At 40.7% G+C, this 22,542-nt stretch overlaps 1 protein-coding gene across 1 annotated transcript in view; it reads left to right on the plus strand.

Annotated features, from left to right (window-relative positions):
* SLC9A4 (solute carrier family 9 member A4) overlaps positions 1 to 22,542 on the plus strand; it is a 70,534-nt gene that overhangs the window by 21,146 nt on the left and 26,846 nt on the right. The window contains exons 3-7 of the mRNA XM_058684569.1: positions 10,365 to 10,624; positions 12,027 to 12,244; positions 15,434 to 15,636; positions 16,248 to 16,334; positions 19,577 to 19,647. Coding sequence (XP_058540552.1) covers positions 10,365 to 10,624; positions 12,027 to 12,244; positions 15,434 to 15,636; positions 16,248 to 16,334; positions 19,577 to 19,647 — 839 coding nt within the window. The remainder of the gene's footprint in view (positions 1 to 10,364; positions 10,625 to 12,026; positions 12,245 to 15,433; positions 15,637 to 16,247; positions 16,335 to 19,576; positions 19,648 to 22,542) is intronic.

The raw sequence follows: 22,542 nt of genomic DNA on the forward strand, positions 1-22,542 counted from the left end.
TCTGACAAAGCATATTTATGAAAAACCAGAGTTAACCTCATACTTAAGGGTATTCACTCTCAACACTTCTATTTATTAAGCAAGAAATAAAAAAGCATTAATACAAGATCACTAAGGAAGCAGTATTTGTGGAATACTGTTATATCTTTATTTGTGGCAGACATGCTGACTTATGTAGGAAATCCTCAAGATGAAAGCAACTACTAGAATTAATAGGTAAATTTAGCAAGGTCACAGGACATAGGGCTAATGTACAAAAATCAACAGCACTTTAATACAGTAGTGGCAAATGACTTTAAATACTAGCAACAAAAGGATATTTCAAAATTCCACTTATAAGTACTGTCAAAATGAAAATTCATAGAAGCAAATTCAACAAAGATGTGCAAGACAAGAACTTTTCACTGAATATTATAGAACATTGCTGACATGATTTAGAAGACATAAATAATATCATATTTGTTAATGGAATATTCAATATTATTAGAGAGGACAGCTTTCTCTTAATTGACCTGTAAATTCAATAAAATCCAATAAAACTCCCAGAATTTTTTTTGTAGAAATTGACAAGCTGATCTTAAAATCTGACTGCAAGTTCAAACGATATTAAATGCACAAAACAATTTTTAAAAAGAAGAACAAAGACAAAAGATTTATTTGAAGTTTACTATAATTCCACAATAATAATAAAGCAATAAAATCAAAATATTGATCAAACAATAGATATGACATCATGGGGGAAATAGAGAGTCCAGAAATAGACTTGCACGTATATGATCAATTAATTTTTGGCAAACGAACCAATGAAAAAGAAAGACATTGTGCCGATACTATGGGCATCCATGTAGAAAAATATGAGAATTACCCTGTACCTCAAACCAAATTCAAAAATTAGCACAAACTGTATCGTAGACTAAAAGTAGAATTTGCAATTATAAATGTCATGGAAGAAAAAAAATCTTCATGATCTTGGAGTAGACAAAGGCAGAAAAAAACACAAGCAACAGAAGTAAAAAGATAATAAATTGGATTTTATCAAAAAAAAATTTTGCTACTCAAAATACACAGTTCAGTAAACAAAAACGTAAGCCACAGAATAGGAGTCAGTGTTCACTATACATATATCTCAGAAAAGACTTACATCCAAGATAAATAATTGTATAACTTAATAATAAGAATATAAGTAACTCAAAGATGGTAAAAGATTTGAAAAGATATATCATAAAGTGTAAAATATAAGTAATCAATAAATACATAATTTGTTCAACATCTTTCATACTCAAGAAAATGCAAATTAAAATCACAATGAAATGCTACTACACACCCATTAGAGTCTCTAGAATTATAAAGATTGACAATATCAAGTGTTGACAAGGATATGGAACAGCTGGAAATCTCATACATTTCTGGTGGGAATGGAAAATGATCCAATGACTTTGAAAGACAGTTTGGCAGTAGCTCTAGACTGAATGTTCATGCCCCTCCCCCAAATTCATATGTTGAAATCTAATTCCCAATTTGATAGTATTAGAAAGTGGGACCTTTGGAAAGTGATAAGGTCATGAGTGTGGAGTCCTCATGAATGGGGTTAATGCCCTTTATAAAAGAGACACCAGAGAGCTAACTGGTCCTTTCTGCCATGTGAGGACACAGGGAGGAAAAGCTGTGTAAGAACCAGGAAATGAGCTCTTACAAGACACCAGGGCATTGATCTTCGACTCACCAATTTCTCCAGAACTGTGAGAAAAAAACTTCTGTTGTTTATAAGCCACCCAGATTATGATATTCTATTACAGCAGACTGTATGGACTAAGCAGTTTCTTAAAATTGTAACTTGTATGTACCACACTCCTTAGTCATTTGACTCTTAGGTATATATCCAAGAGAAATGGAAACATAAGTCTACACAAAAGACTTGTAGGTAAATGTTCATAGCAGCAATATATATTCCAATAGTAGGAACTGGGTGGTGGGAGAAGCGGGGAACAAATGTCCTTCAACAGGTGAATGGAAGAGCAAAATGTACTGTAACCATCTAATGGAATACTTCTCAGTACTAAAAAGGAATGAGCCCCTGAAACCTATAACAACATGGGTAACTCCCCAAAACATTTTGCTGAGCTAAAGAAGCCAGTCACATAAGAGACCATACTTTGTTATTCAATTTATATCAAATACAAATTAATCTATAGTGGCAATAGTATATCAGTGGTTTCTTGGGGTCAGGGATAGAGGGAAGGAAGGACTTCAAAAGAGTAATAAAGAACCTCTCTGGGTTCGTGGAATTGTTCCCATTTCTTGACCACGGTGGTGATTTTATAGGTATATGCAATGGTCAGAATATATTCATTTTAGATGAAACTTACCATACATAAATTACTCCTCATTAAATCTGACAAAGAAAAAAAAAAAACATCAGCACATTTGAAAATAGTTCTCCATCTCTGCTAAGACTTGGTTGGTGGGCTCGTGCTTTTAGCCATTATTTTGTGTGTTGAAAGGGTTTTGCAAACTTACGCAGTGGTATTTTGTTAAAGGGTCGTCATAATTATGACCTTGGGAGGTTTGGTGAGCTCCTTAAAGGCAACATAGGAGAACCATTTCCTGAGCCACCTTCTCTGTTTCATTTTACAACATCGTTTCTGACACCAAATGTATGGGTGCATTTCCCTCTTCCAGGCAATTCTCCAACTCTCCAGACACCACCCTGGTTTTCTACAATTTAATTCAATTCTGACACTAATTCTGAATTAACACAGATCCTACAGGTTAAGGGCTCAGTCCCATACAATGGTCCCCTAATTGATGTCTGTCCCCATTACAGACATCAATTGCAAGTCTGGGCCACCCATACTTCTGACTGACTGGCTGTAAAATTGGGGTTCCCACAACCCTCTCCTCAGGTTTGGTAATTTGCTAGAATAGCTCACAGAGCTCAAGAAAGCAGTTTGTTTGGTTACCAGTTCATTATAAGGGATGTAACTCAGGGAGAGCCAAATGGAAGAGAGACAGAGAGCAAAGCATGGGGGGAGGGGTGCAGGGCTTCCATGTCCTCTCCAGGCATGCCACCCTCCCAGGACCCACCTGGACGCTTTCTCACCCTGGTTGTTTAGGGTTTTCCGGAGGTTCCGTTACATAGGCGTGGTTGATTAAATCACTGGCCTTTGGTTATTGAACTCAATCACTAACCCCTCTCCTCTCCCTGTAAGTCATGGGGTGGGGATGAAAGGTACAGCCTTCTAAACACTTGCTTGGTTCTTCTGGCAACCAGTCCACCTCCAGAACCTATCTGGGACCCAGGCAAGAGTTACTTCATTAGCATAAACTCAGCTGTCATTGAAAATGGTCCACTATGAAAAACAAAGGATGTTCGGCTCACTCAGAAAATGACAAGATTTTTTAGGAATTCTGTACCAAGTACTGGGACAAAAACATATATACATATATATATATACACATGTACATATATGTGTATATATATATATTTTTTTCCTGTTATATCACAATATTGCACCTCCACCCTGAGTGAAGAGGGTAAATCTAATCTTGTTTCCATGAATGCCACGGGCATGTTTGAGATTTAGCATTGGCCGAGATTTCCTCTCCAACATGTGAAAAATACACACACGACTGTGATTGAAATGAGTCCAAAGAAAATCTTTTACGACTGTAATGACATCCAGAGCCGTGTAATTTGAAAGATAAGAATTGTTTTTCATGTAGTCATATGGATTGTGTCTGTAAATGTAGTCTTCTTAAATTATATGTACTACTTTAGCTTCTGAAACTACCATGGCATCTTTCTGGCAGGGCATACTGGTGTCCAGAGACAGGGCTGGCCCAACTGACTTTCCCAGACCCTTGCAACAGACTGGGTAGCTACTTATAACCTGGAGAGCTATGCAGAGGAGTTTTGTTTGTGGCAACAACATGCAAATCTTTGAGTCTTAATCATATCCCCCGTGTTTCCTCTGGATTTGAGAGTCAAATCAACTCCCAAGTCCCACTAACACTCATTCAAACCTGCCTTTTTGGGGCCTTGTGGAATGTCTGGTTCCTCATCTTGGCTCCACTTCTTCGGATGTGAGCACATCTCCAAAGTGCAACATGCAGGGCTTCTAGGACCTGCACGTGGGTTGCTCCAAGGTCAAACAGAAGGTAAAGCTGGACTAAATAAACTCCACTGAGTTGGGATACAACCACTAAGCTTCTTTTGCATGCATTTTGAGAACTTAAGTTACAATTTTCTTTCACTCAGCCAGGATTTTTCTTAGAACCTGGCTTCCCTTTGCTTAAATAAAAGAGACCAATGTTATAACTGTTTGGTAAAAACATGGTGGTTACACACACAGATCACTAGATATTGTCCAGGTCAGCCACGTACCGGACATTCAAAGGGCATTAGATGCACAAAAGATTAATAGGGGAAACTCCCGTAAGAGAAGATGGGGACAGAGCTCAGAGAGACAGGGAGCCTCAGACCACCGTGCAGAATGACCCCAGGAAACTGGGTGGGAATGTCTGACTGTATTTCTGAGAGAGTTTCTGAGAGAGCGGGAGTCTTCAGGGCTAAGAACACCCATCAGAGGAATCCTGCACCTTCCAAGATTAGGTCTGCCACAGTGCCCTGCCACGCCAGGTCCTTGCCTAAGGGCAGCAGGGGAAATCAAGGTACAGTGGCTGGCTGCTCAGTTTCATTCCCTGAAGTCCGACACCTGAGGGGTCCTGACTGCCCAAAATAGAGAAGTAGATGGTAGATGCCAGGCAGATAGATAGACGATGGATGGATGGATGGATGGACAGATGGTTGGATGGATAGACAGATGATAGATAGATAGATAGACAGGCAGACAGACAAGCAGGATTAGAAAGGATATATACATGTGTGTTTATATAATGTTACACATTTACATATGTATTTATAAATATATTTACATATACACTATAATATCTATATGTAATATTTAGAGTGGCTTTCTCTAGGAAGGACTGGGTTTGTGGGGATTTTCCTCTGAACTTTTATATTTTCTAAAATTTCTGCACATCAGCATGCATATTCTTTTTTTTTTTAAGTTTATTTATTTATTTTGAGACAGAGAGAGGGAAAGTGCACATGCACAAGTTGGGGAGGGGCAGAGAGAAAGAGAGACAGAACCCCAAGTAGGCTCTGCACCATCAGTGCAGAGCCTGATGTGAGGCTCGAACTAACAAACCTCGAGATCATGACCTGAGCTGAGATCAAGAGTCAGATGCTTAACTGACTGCACTACCCAGGTGCCCCAGCAGCATGCGTATTCTTAAGCAAATCTGGTTTGAAATTTGAGCAAGACTCTCCCTCTCTCTTTTTAAGGCAATTCCTTTCCTAATTGCAGAGATGTACAGGGCTCGTGGTGGGTATGTGTGTCCTCGCTTGAGCCAATTTGCACCAAGCTTTTTGCTTCTTCCCTTTCACCTTCCCCATCTTCTTCTCTTCTAGCAGATGATACACTAGAAGCATCTCTTTGGGAGAGGAAGCAAGCCTATTTATAATCTTCTGCCCACACTCCAATATCTAAGCAAGCTTGTAGGTTACTGGCCACTAATTACATTAAAAGGCAGGAACTAATCCAGACCCTGAAAACGTGTGCCCTAAGCTCTCTAAAGAAATAGAGTGGATCAAGAGAAGACAGGCCACAGATTAGGACTTCATGAAATTCAAAATGAAGTTGTGCCCTGAGAGATTTACAATGAAAATCTGCTAGTCCATAATACAAGTTAATTTCATTGGAAGGTCATTTTGCTTATAGAAGCTGTACTGGATTGAATAGTGCCCCCCCAAAATTCATGTTCCACCCAGAATCCCAAGATGGGATCTTATCTGGAAATAGTTCTTTGCAGATACAATTAGTAAAAATGAGCTACACTGGGCTAAGGGAGGCCCTAAGTCCAGTGACTAGTCTCTTTGTAAGAAGACAATGTGAAGGCGTGGAGGAGAAGGGAAGGCCATAGGTAGACAATGGCAGAGACTGGAATGGAGTGTCCACAAGTCAAGGAACACCAAGGCTTGCCAACAACCCACCAGAAACCAAGAAGAAGCAAAGGCATATCCTCTCCTAGAGCCTTGACAAGGAGTGTGGCCCTGTCAACACCTTGACGGCAGACTTCTGGCCTCCGGGGCACTTAATCTTATTCAACAGAATAAGTTTCTGTTGACGGAAGCCATCCAAGCTTGTGGTATTTTGGTGCAGCCACTCTAGGAAACTCTTACTCGGGGGGATGTGTCAAAGCTGTACTGGGAAGGGAAGGTGCCTGTGAACCTGTGAGCAGAGGGGACACTGCACACCCTCCTCATGTCCCTTGTCCCCATTCAACAAAGTGCATTAGTGCTGTATCTAGCACCCTATGTGAGGATTAGTGACGACAGAGCTACTTTGAGGACTGTCCTCTCTGCCAACTCACATTCCAAAGCCAAAGCCATTCTGTACTGGATAATATTGTTTTCTTCTTGAAATTCTCTTTATTAAAGGTATTATTGTTCCCAGGGCTAGAGGATGTCGAGGCTGAAATTTCTATTTAAAGGTAAGTGCTCACAGCTGTGAGGGCCATGCAGGAACAGGAAACCACACAACCCATTGTCATTTCCGTAACATCAGGGCAGTATAAAAGAGTCAAAAAAAAAAAAAAAGGTCCAAAAGGATCTTTAAGGGAAGATTAAATGGAACAAAATTGGAGGCTGTAAAATGGCAGAGTGCATGAGAATTCCTTATACACAGAAGTACCATCATATTTTAAGACCCATTATTAGGAAAACCCCAAAACAACAAATGACTTTCAGCTTTCAACTCACAAATTTCCAGAAAAAACAGAGAACTACTTGTGGGTTTTTTCCATTTATTATCTTTTGAATTGATTTTTTTCTGTTTAACTCTCCTTCTTCATAACTTAATATACAAAGACTAAATGTGAAAAGTCACCACTCCTGCAATATCTTGTAGCAAAACTCTTTTATCTTAAAGAAGGTAATACACAGTCTGTGGTTCAGAAAGGAAATTCAAGTCCAGAGATTCTGTAGGGAAAAAGGAGGGCCAGACAAGAGAATTTTCCCAGTGAACAGCTATATTTGGCACCCAAGGATCCAAACCAGGTTAAGGAAGAATGGAATGGTTTTCCAAGAGAAGTAGGCAGGGAGCAAGATCTGAGGTATCATTGTAGGAAGGAATCTCTCCACGCTTGGCCCAATGAGGTGCACCCTGTGTGTGGTTTTTTTTTGCCAGGAGAGGGGACCTGGAAGGGGGGATGGGCAGCATCCAGAGAACAGTATTTAAGTACTGGTCACAGCATAAGCAAGTTGTGTGGTGTTCTGTGGAATGCCCATAGTTATAGCAGTAATCAGCTAAATATGTAAAACTTGAAAGAATGGAATAATTAAACTCTTCTTAGATAAAGAACACCAATTCATCATTCAGAGATGTAGTACAATGGTACATTTTATAGACTGCCAGGAAAGGACATGATATGGGCATAAGGACCCACCCTACCCCAGGTGTCACTGGCTCCTGCCCCAACTCCTACCTCTTATCTCAAGAAATAGACTTAAGTACAAAAGTAGAAGAAATTACTTGTTAACAACTGGACTCCAGAGAAGAATAGTGTCTACACCATTTTGAAAGAGAGAGCATGTATGCAAACAGGGGAGGGGCAGAGAGAGAGGGAGAGAGAGAGAATCCCAAGCAGGCTCTGTGCTGCCATTGCAGAGCCCGACTCAGGGCCGAAACCCACGAACCGTGAAATCATGACCTGAGCCAAAAACTGAGTCGGATGCTTAACCGACTGAGCCACCCAGGTGCCCCACAGGCCACACATTTTTAAACAATTCTGCTGCAAAAGTTTTCAGATATATCAACCGAAATTTAAAACCTGTTTGTCGGGGTGCCTGGGTGGTGTGGTCGGTTAAGCGTCCGACTTCAGCTCAGGTCATGAGCTCACGGTCGGTGAGTTCGAGCGCCGCGTCAGGCTCTGTGCTGACAGCTCAGAGCCTGGAGACTGTTTCAGCTTCTGTGTCTCCCTCTCTCTCCCTCCCCTGTTCATGCTCTGTCTCTCTCTCTCTCTCTCTCAAAAATAAATAAACGTTAAAAAAAAAAATTTAAAAAAAAACCTGTTTGTCGATCCCATTTTTTTTCTTTCTCCTTCCAACTTTATTGAGATATAATTGACATATACCATCAAGTAAATCTGGATAAGATGTTTTATCTCCACACAGAAATGGACAACGAAATGTATTAACAGTTTACATGGTGACCCTAGGGTGCCCATGGACAGAGATACTCGTTATAGTCCAGCCGCTCGTTCTGTTTCTGCTACAGGAGAATGACCTCACTCAAACAAATGTGAGGCACTCCTTAGAAAAAAAAAATGCAAATAAAATGAAATGGGGCTTTGCTTTAAATATACCTTGATGGTTTATGATTGTGAACCTAACAAGAAGCCAGCCTAGGCTTCTTCATTGCCCATCTCTGTCAGATAACGACAATCTTTTATCATAAAGGTGATGTCACTGGGGTGGGGGGCAAAGCAGACCTGGAAGGGCCGGGACTGGGAAAAGGGCTGGGGAAGGAACGGCAGATTGAAGACCACGGGCAGGGGGTCAGCGTGTACACAAAGCAGCCAGGAGTTCTGGTAAGCCCTGTGGGTGAAGCCAAAGCCAGAATACAAAAGCTGTCGGGGAACCTTGAAGGACACTGAGTGTTTCAGTAAGGACAGACCAAGACCAATTGGGGGAATGGACAGGTCAGAGTGAAGTGGAAGGCACAGGCTTGGGCAAGTCTTGCAATTTGCAGAGTGGGGGATCATTCCAGAAGTCAGGCGAGAACAGAGTGTGAGCTGGGGAAATGAATGGGATATAGACGGAGGGACTGCCCACTCCTGTGATTCTGCACACAGAATATAATCACTGACCCTGTTTCCTTGAGTTATAGCTTCTGCTCCTGCTCTGATATACATATATATATATATATATATATATATATATATATTTTTTTTTTTTTTTTTTTTTTTTTTTTCTAGTATAGGTAGGTGCTATGGTTTATCAGGACTCTTCAGGGCCTGATAGTCTCAAAGGCCTTCGTTTTCTGCAGAGATCTTACTTTACCTGTTCTGTGTGTCTCATTAACTGTGTGGCAGCTGCCTCTTTTCAGAAGCTCAGTCTAACTTCTGGGCTGTCAAGTACATGAATTAGTGATCCCTAGATCACTGTAATTTCAAATAAGTGTTGACGTGAGTAGAGACCTAACAGGCAAATTGGAAGCGTGTATCACATGGGGGCTCAAGTCCTTTGGAGGATTCAGTGAGACGCCATGTACGGAAAGTGTAGCAGGTGAGGCCCGACTGAGAAATAGAAACCACACAGTAGGTTAAACAGAGATTTTAATATCAACATGTTAACGCTAATAAAGAAATAGCTGTAAGATATAAGGGGATGCTCCCTGGCATGCTAGGACTGAGGGATGGCTCCCCTAAAGAAGGACAGACTCGGAAGGGGTTCAGTTCTCACCGGGGAAGGTGTGGATGGGCCACTGGGCAGCAGAGAAGCTGGCTGGTTTCTCCAGAGGAGGTGGTATGGAGCTGCTGGGCAAACAACAAGTCACCATCAGGAGGGCAGGCAGGGAGCAGGCATCAGCAGTGGGTGGCGCACGGCATGCAGTGCAAACTGGGCTCAGGCCGGGGCACAGGGAGGTCAGAGGAGCAGGCTGTGCGGACAGGGGTCCAGGAGAGGGTTTACAGAGGGCTGCTCACAAGGACCCGTGACCACAGCCATGCCGCAGGAGGGCCATGCCAGATTGTCTTCAGCGAGCGGTGTAAGATGACAGAGGAACCGCTTCCATGCCCTTTGGCCCGGACAGGACCCACAGGAAGTCCTCCCAGTCACATGGCTGACTCTTGCCCCTCCCACCGGAAGTTGCTGGAAACTCTTACCTTCCGCAGGGTCCCTTCAGCGCCCTCTATGAGAAACCTGTGACATGGTGCTCTCTTGAAAGGAGAAAGAAATTTTGCTGAAGGAATTCCATTGTTTGTAACAGAGCCCGTATAGAAAGGTGCCCTCTGAGCGGGGAGGGAATAAACTGGTAACTGACACAGAGTGTTGAGCGAAGAGACTGGCACAGAGTGGGTGTTCAGTGATTGAAAGCTGTGTTAGACAATTATCCAGTGTCACCGAATACATTTAAATTATTTGGAATACATTTAAAAGTTAGATTTTAGCCCTGTTGATATTCATGGCTGTGTAACTCATTGCTATGTGTTATTTAAGTAGACACGAAGTTAAGAATCTGTGTCAAGTATTTCTCATTTCTAATTTGTTTCTTTTCTTTAATTTTCTTTTTGCCTAGGTCTTATACAATATATTAATTGCCTTCACAAAGATGCATAAATTTGAAGACATTGAGCCTGTCGACATTTTGGCTGGATGTGCCCGATTCGTTATTGTGGGGGTTGGGGGAGTCTTTTTTGGCGTCATTTTTGGGTTCATTTCTGCGTTCATCACACGTTTCACTCAGAATATATCTGCAATCGAACCACTCATCGTCTTCATGTTCAGCTACCTGTCTTACTTAGCCGCTGAGACACTCTACCTCTCTGGCATCCTGGCGTGAGTATAAACCAAGGACCAACTCTCACAGCAATAAAAGAGAATTTGGGACCACATTGTGTGCACTTGCATCTGAAAAGGCAGGGCTTTGGGCACCAATCCTTAAAGGTATTGCTGGATTCAGGCTTTTTTAGCTTTTGTACAATCGGATTCAGGTCCTTTGCCAAACAAATATGTTCTCTGAGCATTTGTACTTGCTCTTTTCCTGAATTACCTTAGCATAGCAGAGCATGGCAATTATAAGGTCAATTTCAAAGGCTCAGAAGAGCTGATCCAGGGAAGAACTAGAAGTTCAAGGTTAAAGTCTTATTTCAATAGTTCTTTTTTGTTTTTCCTTGAAAAATTCATTATTTTATCAACGTTTTTTATTTATTTTTGGGACAGAGAGAGACAGAGCATGAACGGGGGAGGGGCAGAGAGAGAGGGAGGCACAGAAGCGGAAACAGGCTCCAGGCTCTGAGCCATCAGCCCAGAGCCTGACGCGGGGCTCGAACTCACGGACTGCGAGATCGTGACCTGGCTGAAGTCGGACGCTTAACCGACTGCGCCACCCAGGCGCCCCGAAAAATTCATTATTTTAAAGGGTAGAGGGAAGCATGCCATGAAGGACTGTCATTCCTGAGCTCTGCCTTCTGCTATTTCCCTTAAATCACACCACAGCTCCAGGACTTATCAGTGTGGAATGAAACTAGGTAGATGGGATAAGACCAGAAGTCCAGATTTCTTTTTCCTAATGAAAATATTTGTAAATGTTTATCCTTCCATAGATCTCGGAATGAGGCTTCTTAACTTGGCTCGCCATATCTGGTCATGTTGTTTTCTCTATGGCATTATTCTCATACCCAGCTACTCAGGCAGAAATATTTAATTTTATTGTATAGAAATATCTATTTTAATTAAATATAATAGTGTAAAATCTAGATTCACTATTGTCTCACCTACTACTTAGACAAGGCAAAGTTGTATCTCCTCTCCCGCCCCCAACTGCCGCCCACCCCGGACTTCTTAGTGGCTCTAGAACAAAAACATTTTAAATGAAAAATTTCTCATTAAATTCTTGTAAGAAACGTTGCTCAGGTGGGGGAAACGAGAGCCTCACTGGATCATTTCTTATACCAGAAACAGTTCTGCTTCGGGTTGGTGCATGGTTGATGCCGTGTTCTTGTGAGGAAGTCGTGCCACGCCCACCTTCCCCAACACCCTCCACTTGTGCAAGCCCCTTGGGGAGGGAGAAGAGTAAGAAAGAAAACCCCATGGGGAAAATGCACCCAGAAAGGGGAATGGAGAAGATGCTTTCTCTGGGTAAAAATGGGAAGAGTGTATCTGTGGCATTACCAATAGGGAGTTATGCGTGGAGGGGCAAAATCTTCTGGCTGCTCCTAAGACTCTGCTCCTTCTGCAGGATCACTGCCTGCGCGGTAACAATGAAGAAGTATGTAGAGGAAAACGTGTCTCAGACGTCCTACACGACCATCAAGTATTTCATGAAGATGCTGAGCAGCGTCAGCGAGACCCTGATCTTCATCTTCATGGGCGTATCCACCGTTGGAAAGAACCACGAATGGAACTGGGCCTTCATCTGTTTCACCCTGGTCTTCTGCCAGATCTGGAGAGCCATTAGTAAGAGGCAGTAGGGCCCCCAAGGGGCTCCTGCCTGCTGCTTTTTGTTTATTTCTCTTCTTCCTTTATGCAGTGTAATGGCCTAAGGAGTGAGGTGAAGCGAACTGGTTTTACTGGTTAAGGGAGTATAGGCACCTTGTAGGGACCTGGAATGGTGTCTGTTTGCTCCCTCAGTCAGTTTAGAGCAATTAGTGGCTGATAAGGTTGTGCACTGCAGCAAGGCTGGAGCAAGAAGTTTGTTTTTCTTGCTTATTTGAGGAGAGAACTTTCGCATCTACACGTTTAAATATAACTCAATGAATTTCTCCCTTGCTCTTCACTGCTTTGTCAATTTTCCCCTCTTGCACCTTCAATCAGATATAGATTATAAACTGTGAGCATTTACACTTTTATTACAGGAAAAGTGAGATCTCACTAAGTGTATTTTATGGAAGGCAGTACTGTTAGGAAACATTCCCCTAAATAATACAGGTGGTTTTGGTTGAAGGTTGTGTTTGATGTAGAAAAACGCAAGGATCAGAAAGTAGATCTGTATTTTTAAAAGTACTTACTTTAACTAATGCAGGCAACTCTATCATGTAACTGGCATCACCCCTATGAAATATGCCTAATTTTAAAAAATGAGATATCTTTTTTTTTTTTTTTCAACGTTTTTTTTTTTATTTATTTTTGGGACAGAGAGAGACAGAGCATGAACGGGGGAGGGGCAGAGAGAGAGGGAGACACAGAATCGGAAACAGGCTCCAGGCTCCGAGCCATCAGCCCAGAGCCTGACGCGGGGCTCGAACTCACGGACCGGACCGCGAGATCGTGACCTGGCTGAAGTCGGACGCTTAACCGACTGCGCCACCCAGGCGCCCCGATATCTTTTTTTTTTAAGTTTATTTATTTATTTTGAGAGAGAAAGAAAGCATGAGTGGGGAGAGGCAGAGAAAAAGGGGGAGGGAGAGAATCCCAAGCAGTCTCTGTGCTGTCAGTGTGGAGCCTGATGTGGGGCTCGAACTCACCACCCGTGAGATAATGACCTGAGCCAAAATGAGATGCTTAACCAACTGAGCCACCCAGGTGCCCCCCAAAATGAGATATCTTGTCCAAAGGCTACTTATTTACCTTGAACATTCATGTTTCTGGGGCTAGCAAGAACATTAAGTACGGGACCACATTATATGTGCTGCCTTTTGATTAGAATCAGTTTGATTTTAAAATGATTTTGACCAGGATTTGAAGCATTTTCTTAATTGACTTTGACTAACATTTTAAACCAATTATAATGAAAGATAAATTATGGGAAATGACTGAGAACTTACCTTGAACATATCAATTTTAAATTAATCCCAAGTGGGTTTTAGAATCTAGGAAAGAATAACAAGAATGCAGAAATATTAAAATAGTCATAAAACTTACTCTGAATATATATGCCTGTTAGGGTGCCAGGGGAGAAAGAATTAAGAAAACTATGTTATGTAATTAGGTAAACTTATAATTTCAAATCAAATCATGGCACTGTTACTAACCAGCTATCTGACCTTGGATGGACATTTAACTGCTCCAAATCTTCCTCCTCAGCCACAAAATGGTAGGCATGAACAAATTTCTTGAGTTCCCTTCTGTTCTAGTACTCTAACACTCTCTAATGTCAAGAGAAGTAACACCACCAAGCTTCAGCCCAGCCTACAGGAATATAAACCATCTGAGAGAGTGTTAATATCATGGATACCTCAATATTGTTGGCCTTTGGTGACAATCCAACACAATTCCTTCATGTTCTAGCTGGTGGAAGAGTCATCGAGAGAATGGCTGACTTGGCCATGACATAGTGAGGGACAAAGCCAGCTGTCAGAACCTAGTTCCCCCTCCCAGCATCCCAGCCTGACTCCTTGTGGCTAATAGTAGTTCACACTCAGGAAGGCTTATAACATTGTAAGTCCCTGTTTTCTATGGTTTATAGATAGTAAATTTATCTAAATCTTCCATCTATCTTCTGAGAGGAATACTACCATTACCTCCATTGAGCAGATAAAGAGACTCAGCACATCAAAAGATAAGAACCTTAGCCAAGGTCACATGACTAGTAAGTCTGTGGAGGAGCCCGGACAAACAAAACACAGTGAAAGATGTTAAATTCTATTGTCTCTCACACTGTCCATGTGCTGGGTATCACAGGTTGCTTGCTGTGGGGCACCTGGGTGGCTCAGTCACTTAAGCGTCTGACTCTTGATTTCGGCTCTGGTCATGATCTCAGGGTTCGTGAGATTGAGCCCCTGTTGGGCTCCATGCTGACAGCAAGGAGGCTGCTTGGGATTCTCTCTCTCCCCTTCGCCCCTGCCCGCCCCCCCCCCCAGCCCTTCCCCTGCTCATTCTCTCTCTCAAATAATAAATGAATTTTTTTAAAAAATTCAAAAAGTTTTGCTTGCTGTGAGACATGTGTGCTTAGAAGTCATGGGAGGATACCGAGAGCTTTGGTCCACAGTAAAACCTCCTCTTTAGCCAGAGCTTTAGTGAAGGGACCTTTCCCACCAGGAAGCACTGTGTCGGTGGTAAGCTAGGACACGTGGCCACAAGGGGATGGAAAGTCAGTGTGGTAGAAAACACCTCTGTGTTTTAAACAAGCTCTGCCATCCTCCACCTTCCACTTAATGACAGTAAGAACCCCCCCTTTAAGCCCTTGCCAGCTTTCTTGTTTGCACTGAACCTCAGGAAGAACCAAACCAACCACGAAAGTTTTGCTTACCCCGGAAGAGACCACAATCACTAAGAGAGTCCTCTTATGTTTAAAATTATACACCTCCTTTGGTTGCGCATTGAGAACACGAGATGATAAAAATGTTTCTGTCCCCAAAGCAATACCCTTGCTTTACCTAGTTTTGAAAGGCAGAGCAAAAGCTATGAGTATAGATTAGAAAATATATCATATTTCCTATATGAGAAAGTATCAAGATTTTATTTCGTTACACACACACACACACACACACACACACACACAAGGTAGGAAAGTAACAATCTGAAGCACTATTGTTCACAACTACTCAAAAAGTGAAAACTTTTGTAAGATATTCTGTTTGGGATGGACAGTCATGGGTATGATGGAATTAGGTTGCCTTGGGTGCACGCGCACGACTTGGGTTCCCTAGTACTGAATATCTATGTATTCATAACCTTCTGCTCTAATATATATTTCTCCCTTTCTAGGCGTATTTGCTCTCTTCTATGTCAGTAACCAGTTTCGGACTTTCCCCTTCTCCATCAAGGACCAGTGCATAATTTTCTACAGTGGTGTCCGAGGAGCTGGAAGTTTTTCACTTGCATTTTTGCTGCCTCTGTCTCTTTTTCCTAGGAAGAAAATGTTTGTCACTGCTACTCTTGTAGTTATATATTTTACTGTATTTATTCAGGTTGGTAGACTTCTTTCATATTTGAAATAAGTAGATTCTTTCAGGATTATGCATTAAATTAGTATAGTAATAGTATAGTGTCCCAAAAAAGGGACACTCTAATTTTTCAACATGTGCTCAATTACTCCAGCTAAATTCTTAAATATTTCTAGATCATGTTTGTTCATCTTTTAACCTCTAAAATATGTTTCTTTTTAATCAATAAAACATATTAATCAAAATATTCCTGGGTAACGGGCAAATGATAGTCGTTCTACTGTGTTTTGCTGAAAACAAGATTCCAATTAGTACTAGATAGTACAAGTTTTTGTTTTAGGTGGAGATATCTCTGGAGTAAACTAGCGAGAAGTTATTTTAAGGGATGGCACTAAATTCCTGTTTTAAAGCAATGTCCATTTTCATTGCTTTTTTTCATTGCTTCATTGAAAAAAATTAAATCAGAACTAATTAAATAAGAATTAAAGTAAACAGTAGAGCATTTATCTAGTAGCAGGTAGTACAAAACAAAGATATGAACAGTAGAAGCTCTAATAGTTTTGCTAATAGATTTGCTCTCTTTAATGAGAATCTTCACTACAATAATATTGTTTATTTTGCCATTTGTGATCTAGGGAATTACAATTGGGCCACTGGTCAGGTACCTGGATGTTAAAAAGACCAATAAAAAAGAATCCATCAACGAAGAGCTTCATATTCGTGTAAGTTTTCTATCATAATTAGCAACTTAATAGGATGTTTTCCTTTGCCACTGGTAGGAGTAATCTAGAGCTTTGGTGCAGTGTTGTGTCCATGTCACTGAACATAGCCTCTTTCCTTGCTTGTGCTAGTTTCTGATTGCTGCTGTAGGAAATTACCATAAATTTGGTGGCTTAAAAAAACCCCACAAAGTTATTATCTTATAGTTCTGGAGATCACAAGTTCAAAATGGTCTCAGTAGGCTAAAATCAAGATGTTGCAGGGCTGCATGTCTTTCTGGAGGTCCTAGGCAAGAATCTGTTTTCTTGCATCTTCCAGCTTCTAGAGGCTTCTAGCATTCCTTGGTTCGTGGACTCCTTCCATCTTCAAAGCTAGCAATGGCCGGTCAGGTCTTTTCTCATGCTGCATCACTCTGATACTGACTTTTCTGCCTTCCATGCCCACATTAAAGACCTTTATGATTATATTAGGCCCATGTGGATAATTTAGGATATTCTTTCTATCTTAAGGTTAGCAACCCTTAATCCACCTACTATCTTGATTTTTCTTTGCATATAAACTAACATACTCACAGGTTCTGGGGATTAGAACATGGACATCTTTGGGAACCATTATTCTGCCTATCACATCTGCTGCCCCTCAAAGATTCACATCTATTCCACATGCAAAATACATGAGCTCTATCCTGACATCCCCAAAGTCTCAACCCATTATAGTGTCAACTCAAAGGCCACAATCTCATCTAAATTTTATCAGTTCAAAAGCCCCAAATCTCAGCATCCCAGTCGTCTAAATGAGGGAAGAGGAGTGAGCCTCTGGGTATAATCCATCCGGAAGCACAGCTCCTCTTTAATGCCAAACCTGTGGAACTCGAGAAACAAGTTGTCTGCTCCCAAAATACACTGGTTGAGCACTCACAGGGTAATGGTTATAGATATTCCTTTTCAACAAAAAGGGGAAATTAAAGGGAAAAAGGATTCATATCCAAATTTCTAAGTCCACTTGGTTTCAAGGGCTAGGAACAACCTCTGTTCCACCAGATTAGAAGTCCAATCTGCGTTCTACTCTTTGGGTTCTCAGCTTCCACCCTATAACCTATAGCCTATGTTTTTAGCTCATTCCTTTGATCAGCTTGTTTCTTGCCTGCAGAATGTTGGGGTCCAACCATCCCCTTTCATTTTGTCTTTTCTCTGTCCCTTTTCGTCCAAGTTAGCAGTGTTTCTGTCCGGGTTCAACAGGGAAGCAAAACCAGTAGGAGATAGATATAGATATAGATATAGATATAGATATACATATACATATACATATACATATACATATACACATACATATAGATGTAGATATAGATAGATTATATAGATATAGATATCAATATACATACACATATACATAGATATAGATATAGATATAGATATAGATATAGATATAGATATAGATGTTAAGAGCTTTGTTGTAAGGAATTGGTTCACTAAGCAAGTCCAGAATCTGTAGGACAAGCCTTTAAGGAGGGTAGACCAGAACTCTCAGGCATGAGCCACAACTGCTATGCAGTTGTGAGTGTTCTTTATCGGAGAAGCTTCGGCTCTACTCTTCAGGCCTTATAACTGAGCAAATTAGACCCACCCAGATCATCTAGGATAGTTTTCCTCACTTTTAGATAACTGATTATGGACTTTAATCATATCTACTAAATATTCTTACACCAACATCTAGATTACTGTTAATAATACTTGGGGACAAGCCTTGCCAAAGTGACACCTCAAAAAACTATCATGGTGACTAATATTATGAATTGTCCTATGTACTTCTGAAATAATTGTTCCAATGGAATATGGGATCCTCTGCTCTTTCGGAATTTTTAATTACGAAAGGGTAAAGGCTTCTACTACTTCTGCAGGAACAGCCTAGTGGCAGTTTTCAGTGAAAACATTCAACCCTGACAAAGATGAAAATGAAGTTGGGCACGGCTTCTACCTGTTGGTTTAAATTCAACACACTGTTGGAGGCATGCCATTTTGTATGGCTCCAGGGAATAAAAATGAGAGCGAATACATGGAAGACAGAAGGAAAGAGACTTCAGCTCAGTTAATGAAGAGCATTCTGGAAATAGCTATGGCGTACCCAAAGGTGAAATGGATGTGTACAAACAATGACTGGGAATGCTTGGCATAGGAGATTCAGGCTTTTAGGGGATTATTGACCCAGATAATCTTTAGGTTTCTTTTATCCCTGAAAGTTCATGGTTCTAATGCTGGAGAAACTGATGAAGCCTTTCAAAATCAGCCCTGAATTTTATGGCCAAAGTCATCCAAATCTAAACCCAAAATTTTCAAGACCATTTGAAAATACTCGACAGAAGGGATAGGGAGTGAGTGTTTTAAAATAAGAAATGATTTAACTTGATTGAGGATTTTTGTTTCTGTCTTTATCCCCTCTGTTCATTATTTTTAGAAATTAAATAGTATACCTAAGACAATAGAACATAGATATTCCCTCTTTTCTTATTTTTTCTCAAATAAAGTTACAATTATTGGTTGAGAATACATCAATTAAGTATTTCAGAATTAATTTAGTATTTTAATGTACTTTGCAAAACAAATTTTAGAAGTCAGCATAAATTTCATTGATTGCAAATTTAAATTATAAAGACTAATTCATAAGTTTTGAAGAGATTATTGTTTTTTTATGAAATTCCTATAAGCAATTTGGGTAAAGCAAATTTAGTACAATTGGCTTGCATGGTGAAATATAAATACTGAGACAAAATAACCAGGTAAAGATGAGGCAGATAGATAAATTTTGTTGTTATATATTATTATTATTTTTTTTATTATTATAGGATATCTGTAGAATTATATTTTCAGAAACTATAAGTTGGATACTGACAATGCGGTGAAATTAAAAGGAACAATTAGTTATGACATTCATGTGATTTCAGTAATGAGACATTTTCTAAATCATTCTAGAAAAATATTATTCAAAGCAAATAGCAGGTATCCTGTTTTCATTGAAAGTTAGGCACATTATTAAGGAGCTTATCGACGGGATCTGTGAATCCTGAAACTCAGTTGAATTATGATGGAAGGCACTATAAGTTTCAGTTACATGAATGGGGTGATAGAAAAGAGGCTACACTCCAGGAAATTAAAGCCTCCTTTGTTTTCCGAAGTGTATTAGCTTTCCTTGTGTGTCTTTTAGGGTTAACGTTTCACTAGCAATCATTTTCCTGTATTTGGCTTGGCAGCTGATGGATCACCTGAAAGCTGGAATTGAAGATGTGTGTGGGCACTGGAGCCACTACCAAGTGAGAGACAAGTAAGGAGGCCGACAGTTTCGCTGACTTAGGAAGGATTATTTGTGGCCTGGGGAACCTCAAAACGTTACACTGAAAACTGAGCAGTTGACTAGAAAGAATCCAGAGGAACGGGACCAAGAATATGAAGGGCCTGGGAGCCGTGGCACGGAAGGGGCAGGTGGGAGCGCTGGGAATGCCCAGCCTGTAAAAAGGAGAGCACTCAGGGGGAAGGGGCTGCTGACTTAGCCGAGGCTGCGTCAGAACTAGACTAGAGAACAACTTTCAGATTGAAAGGAGACAAGTTGAATCTAAGTTTAAAACAAGAAGTTCCCCAGTGAGAAGAGAAGCTCAACCATGACTTCATAAGGCTATAAAGAGAGTTTGGTGAATCGTCAGGATCCTGGGAAGGAGAGTCCTCCCCTGGGGAGGGAGGTTGTGGAGGAAGACCTTCAAGGGTCCTTTCCACATATGATTCTGTAAGAATGTTAAATGTCCCTCTCCTCTGCCACCATCTCACATTTCAGAACACATTCTCTCCCTGGATTTAGTCTACAGCGTATTTCTTCTGTGGCCCCGAGGAGAATTTCACTCAGGATAAGGAAGATAAGAGTTTATAAGTTAAACATAGCTATTTAGCAAACGTAGGAGTTAGTAGTAGTTGAATTAACCGAATGGTAGATGTCTTCTTTCTAGAGATTGCCAACATATTAATGTTGGTGATTCCAAGAGAAACGAGATCTTGAAAATTCTGGCTGTCAAGGAGTAGTGGCACCTACATGAGAAACTGGGAGCTTATGGGTGGGCTTTTTACATTTTATTTATTTATTTATTTATTTATTTATTTATTTATTGTGTGTGTGTGTGTGTGTGTGTGTGTGTATGGTTAATCTACTTTTTAATTTTAATTCCAGTTAGTTAGCATACAGTGTTATTATTAGTTTCAGGTGCACAATATAGTGATTTCAACACTTCCATACAATAATACCCTGTGCTCATCACAACAAGTATACTCTTTAATGACCATCACCAATTTCGCCCATCCCCCCCACCCCCACCCCTCTGGTAACCATCTGTTAGTTCTCTATAGTTAAGAGTCTCTTGGTTTGTCTCTCTTTCTCTTTTTTTCCTTTGCTCATTTGTTTTGTTTCTTAAATTCCACATATGAGTGAAATCATAGGATATTTGTCTTTCTCTTTTTTATTTCGCTTAGCATTATACTCTCTAGCTCCATCGATGTTGTTTCAAATGGAAAGGTTTCTTTCTTTTTTATGGCTGACGAATATTCCATTATATATACACGTATATATGCCACATCTTCTTTATCCATTCATCATTCGATAGACAGTGGGGCTGCTTCTATAGTTTGACTATTGCAAATAATGCTGCTATAAACCGGGGTGCATGTATCCCTTTGAATTCGTGTTTTTGTGTTTTGGGGGTTATTTAGTGCAATTCTGCCATCAGAGCATAGTTCTATTTTTAACTTTTAAAGGAACCTCCATGCTGTTTTCCACAGTGGCTGCACCAGTTTGCATTCTGAGTGGGCTTTCTTTATGAGATAAAAACTATAGTTTTAGCAGTCCTCCTAGTGTTAAAATAGAACTTAAGTTATGGGAATGTTCACCAATCTAGAACCTAGGTCATGGATTTTTTAAGTTTAAATCCTATAGTTCTTCCAGTGAAAAATCATTTAATATTATTCTATTTAGCCAAATCAGTACCAAATTTTCTAGACACCAAGGCAGATATTGAGAGCAGTAAGATGCACCCAATGCACTCAAGATCCTCACAATTTGGTAGACAGGATCCTGGGGGAACAAAGAGAGAAAGAGCTCCAACAAATACTGATGATCTGTATAAGAAACACTATAACGGAGGTAAATGCACAGAACTGCTATAATACAGAAACAAGAGTGCATTTTGAAAATAAATGAGGTGTTCTACAGGCAAAGAAGAATGGAAAAAATGCCAAGCAATAGCAGTAACAGCAGAGTATTTCCAAATGTGAAGGCAACAAAGAGCATAGCATGGTTTGGACACAGTCCGAGAAAGGAACATGGTAAGACAAGAGCTTGGAAAGACAGAGATACGCTTCTGTGGCACAATGCTAAGGAGTCCTAGAGAGCCATTAATCCTATAAAATTCTATTTGACCTTTAATAGATCAAAAGGCTTTTATTTATTTATTTATTTTAACGTTTATTTATTTTTGAGACAGAGAGAGAGCGAGCATGAACGGGGGAGGGTCAGAGAGAGAGGGAGACACAGAATCCGAAACAGGCTCCAGGCTCTGAGTGGTCAGCACAGAGCCCGATGCGGGGCTCGAACTCACGGACCACGAGATCATGACCTGAGCCGAAGTCGGCCGCTTAACCGACTGAGCCACCCAGGCGCCCCTCAAAAGGCTTTTAAATACGAGAATAACATGACCATACTTGGCTTTGGGGAGGCAAACAACAACAGAGATATGGAAGCTGGGTTTGAAACAGATACTGTGGGGAAGGAGACCTGTAAGGGATGTTCACATGGATGTCTAAGAGTTTCATCTTGCAAGCATAAAATAAGCCTCAGGTACTGTGCTATCTGTTTCATATATGGTATCTTACCTGACATCCTGAATCTCCTGCGTTAGCACTATTTTTCTCCTTGAAGATAAAGAAACCAACTCCAAGAGATCAACTAACCTATTCTACAGTGGAACCTTGATTGAATTCAGGTCTGGCTTTAGGACCTCTTCTGATTTCAATGAACCATAGAGCTTTCAGAATCATAAGGATGAGGAATTAGCAGAAATAGCACTGAAATATTTCTGAGGTGGAAATGGTGACTGGCTCTGGATATAACCAGGAGGGCTAGGAAAGAGGCAATAAGAATGACTTTCAGATTTCCAGATAGCGAGTCTAGGGGACTAACAAT

Source organism: Neofelis nebulosa, chromosome 9 (assembly GCF_028018385.1).
Source record: "Neofelis nebulosa isolate mNeoNeb1 chromosome 9, mNeoNeb1.pri, whole genome shotgun sequence".
In the NCBI taxonomy this organism is placed as follows: Eukaryota; Metazoa; Chordata; class Mammalia; order Carnivora; family Felidae; genus Neofelis; species Neofelis nebulosa.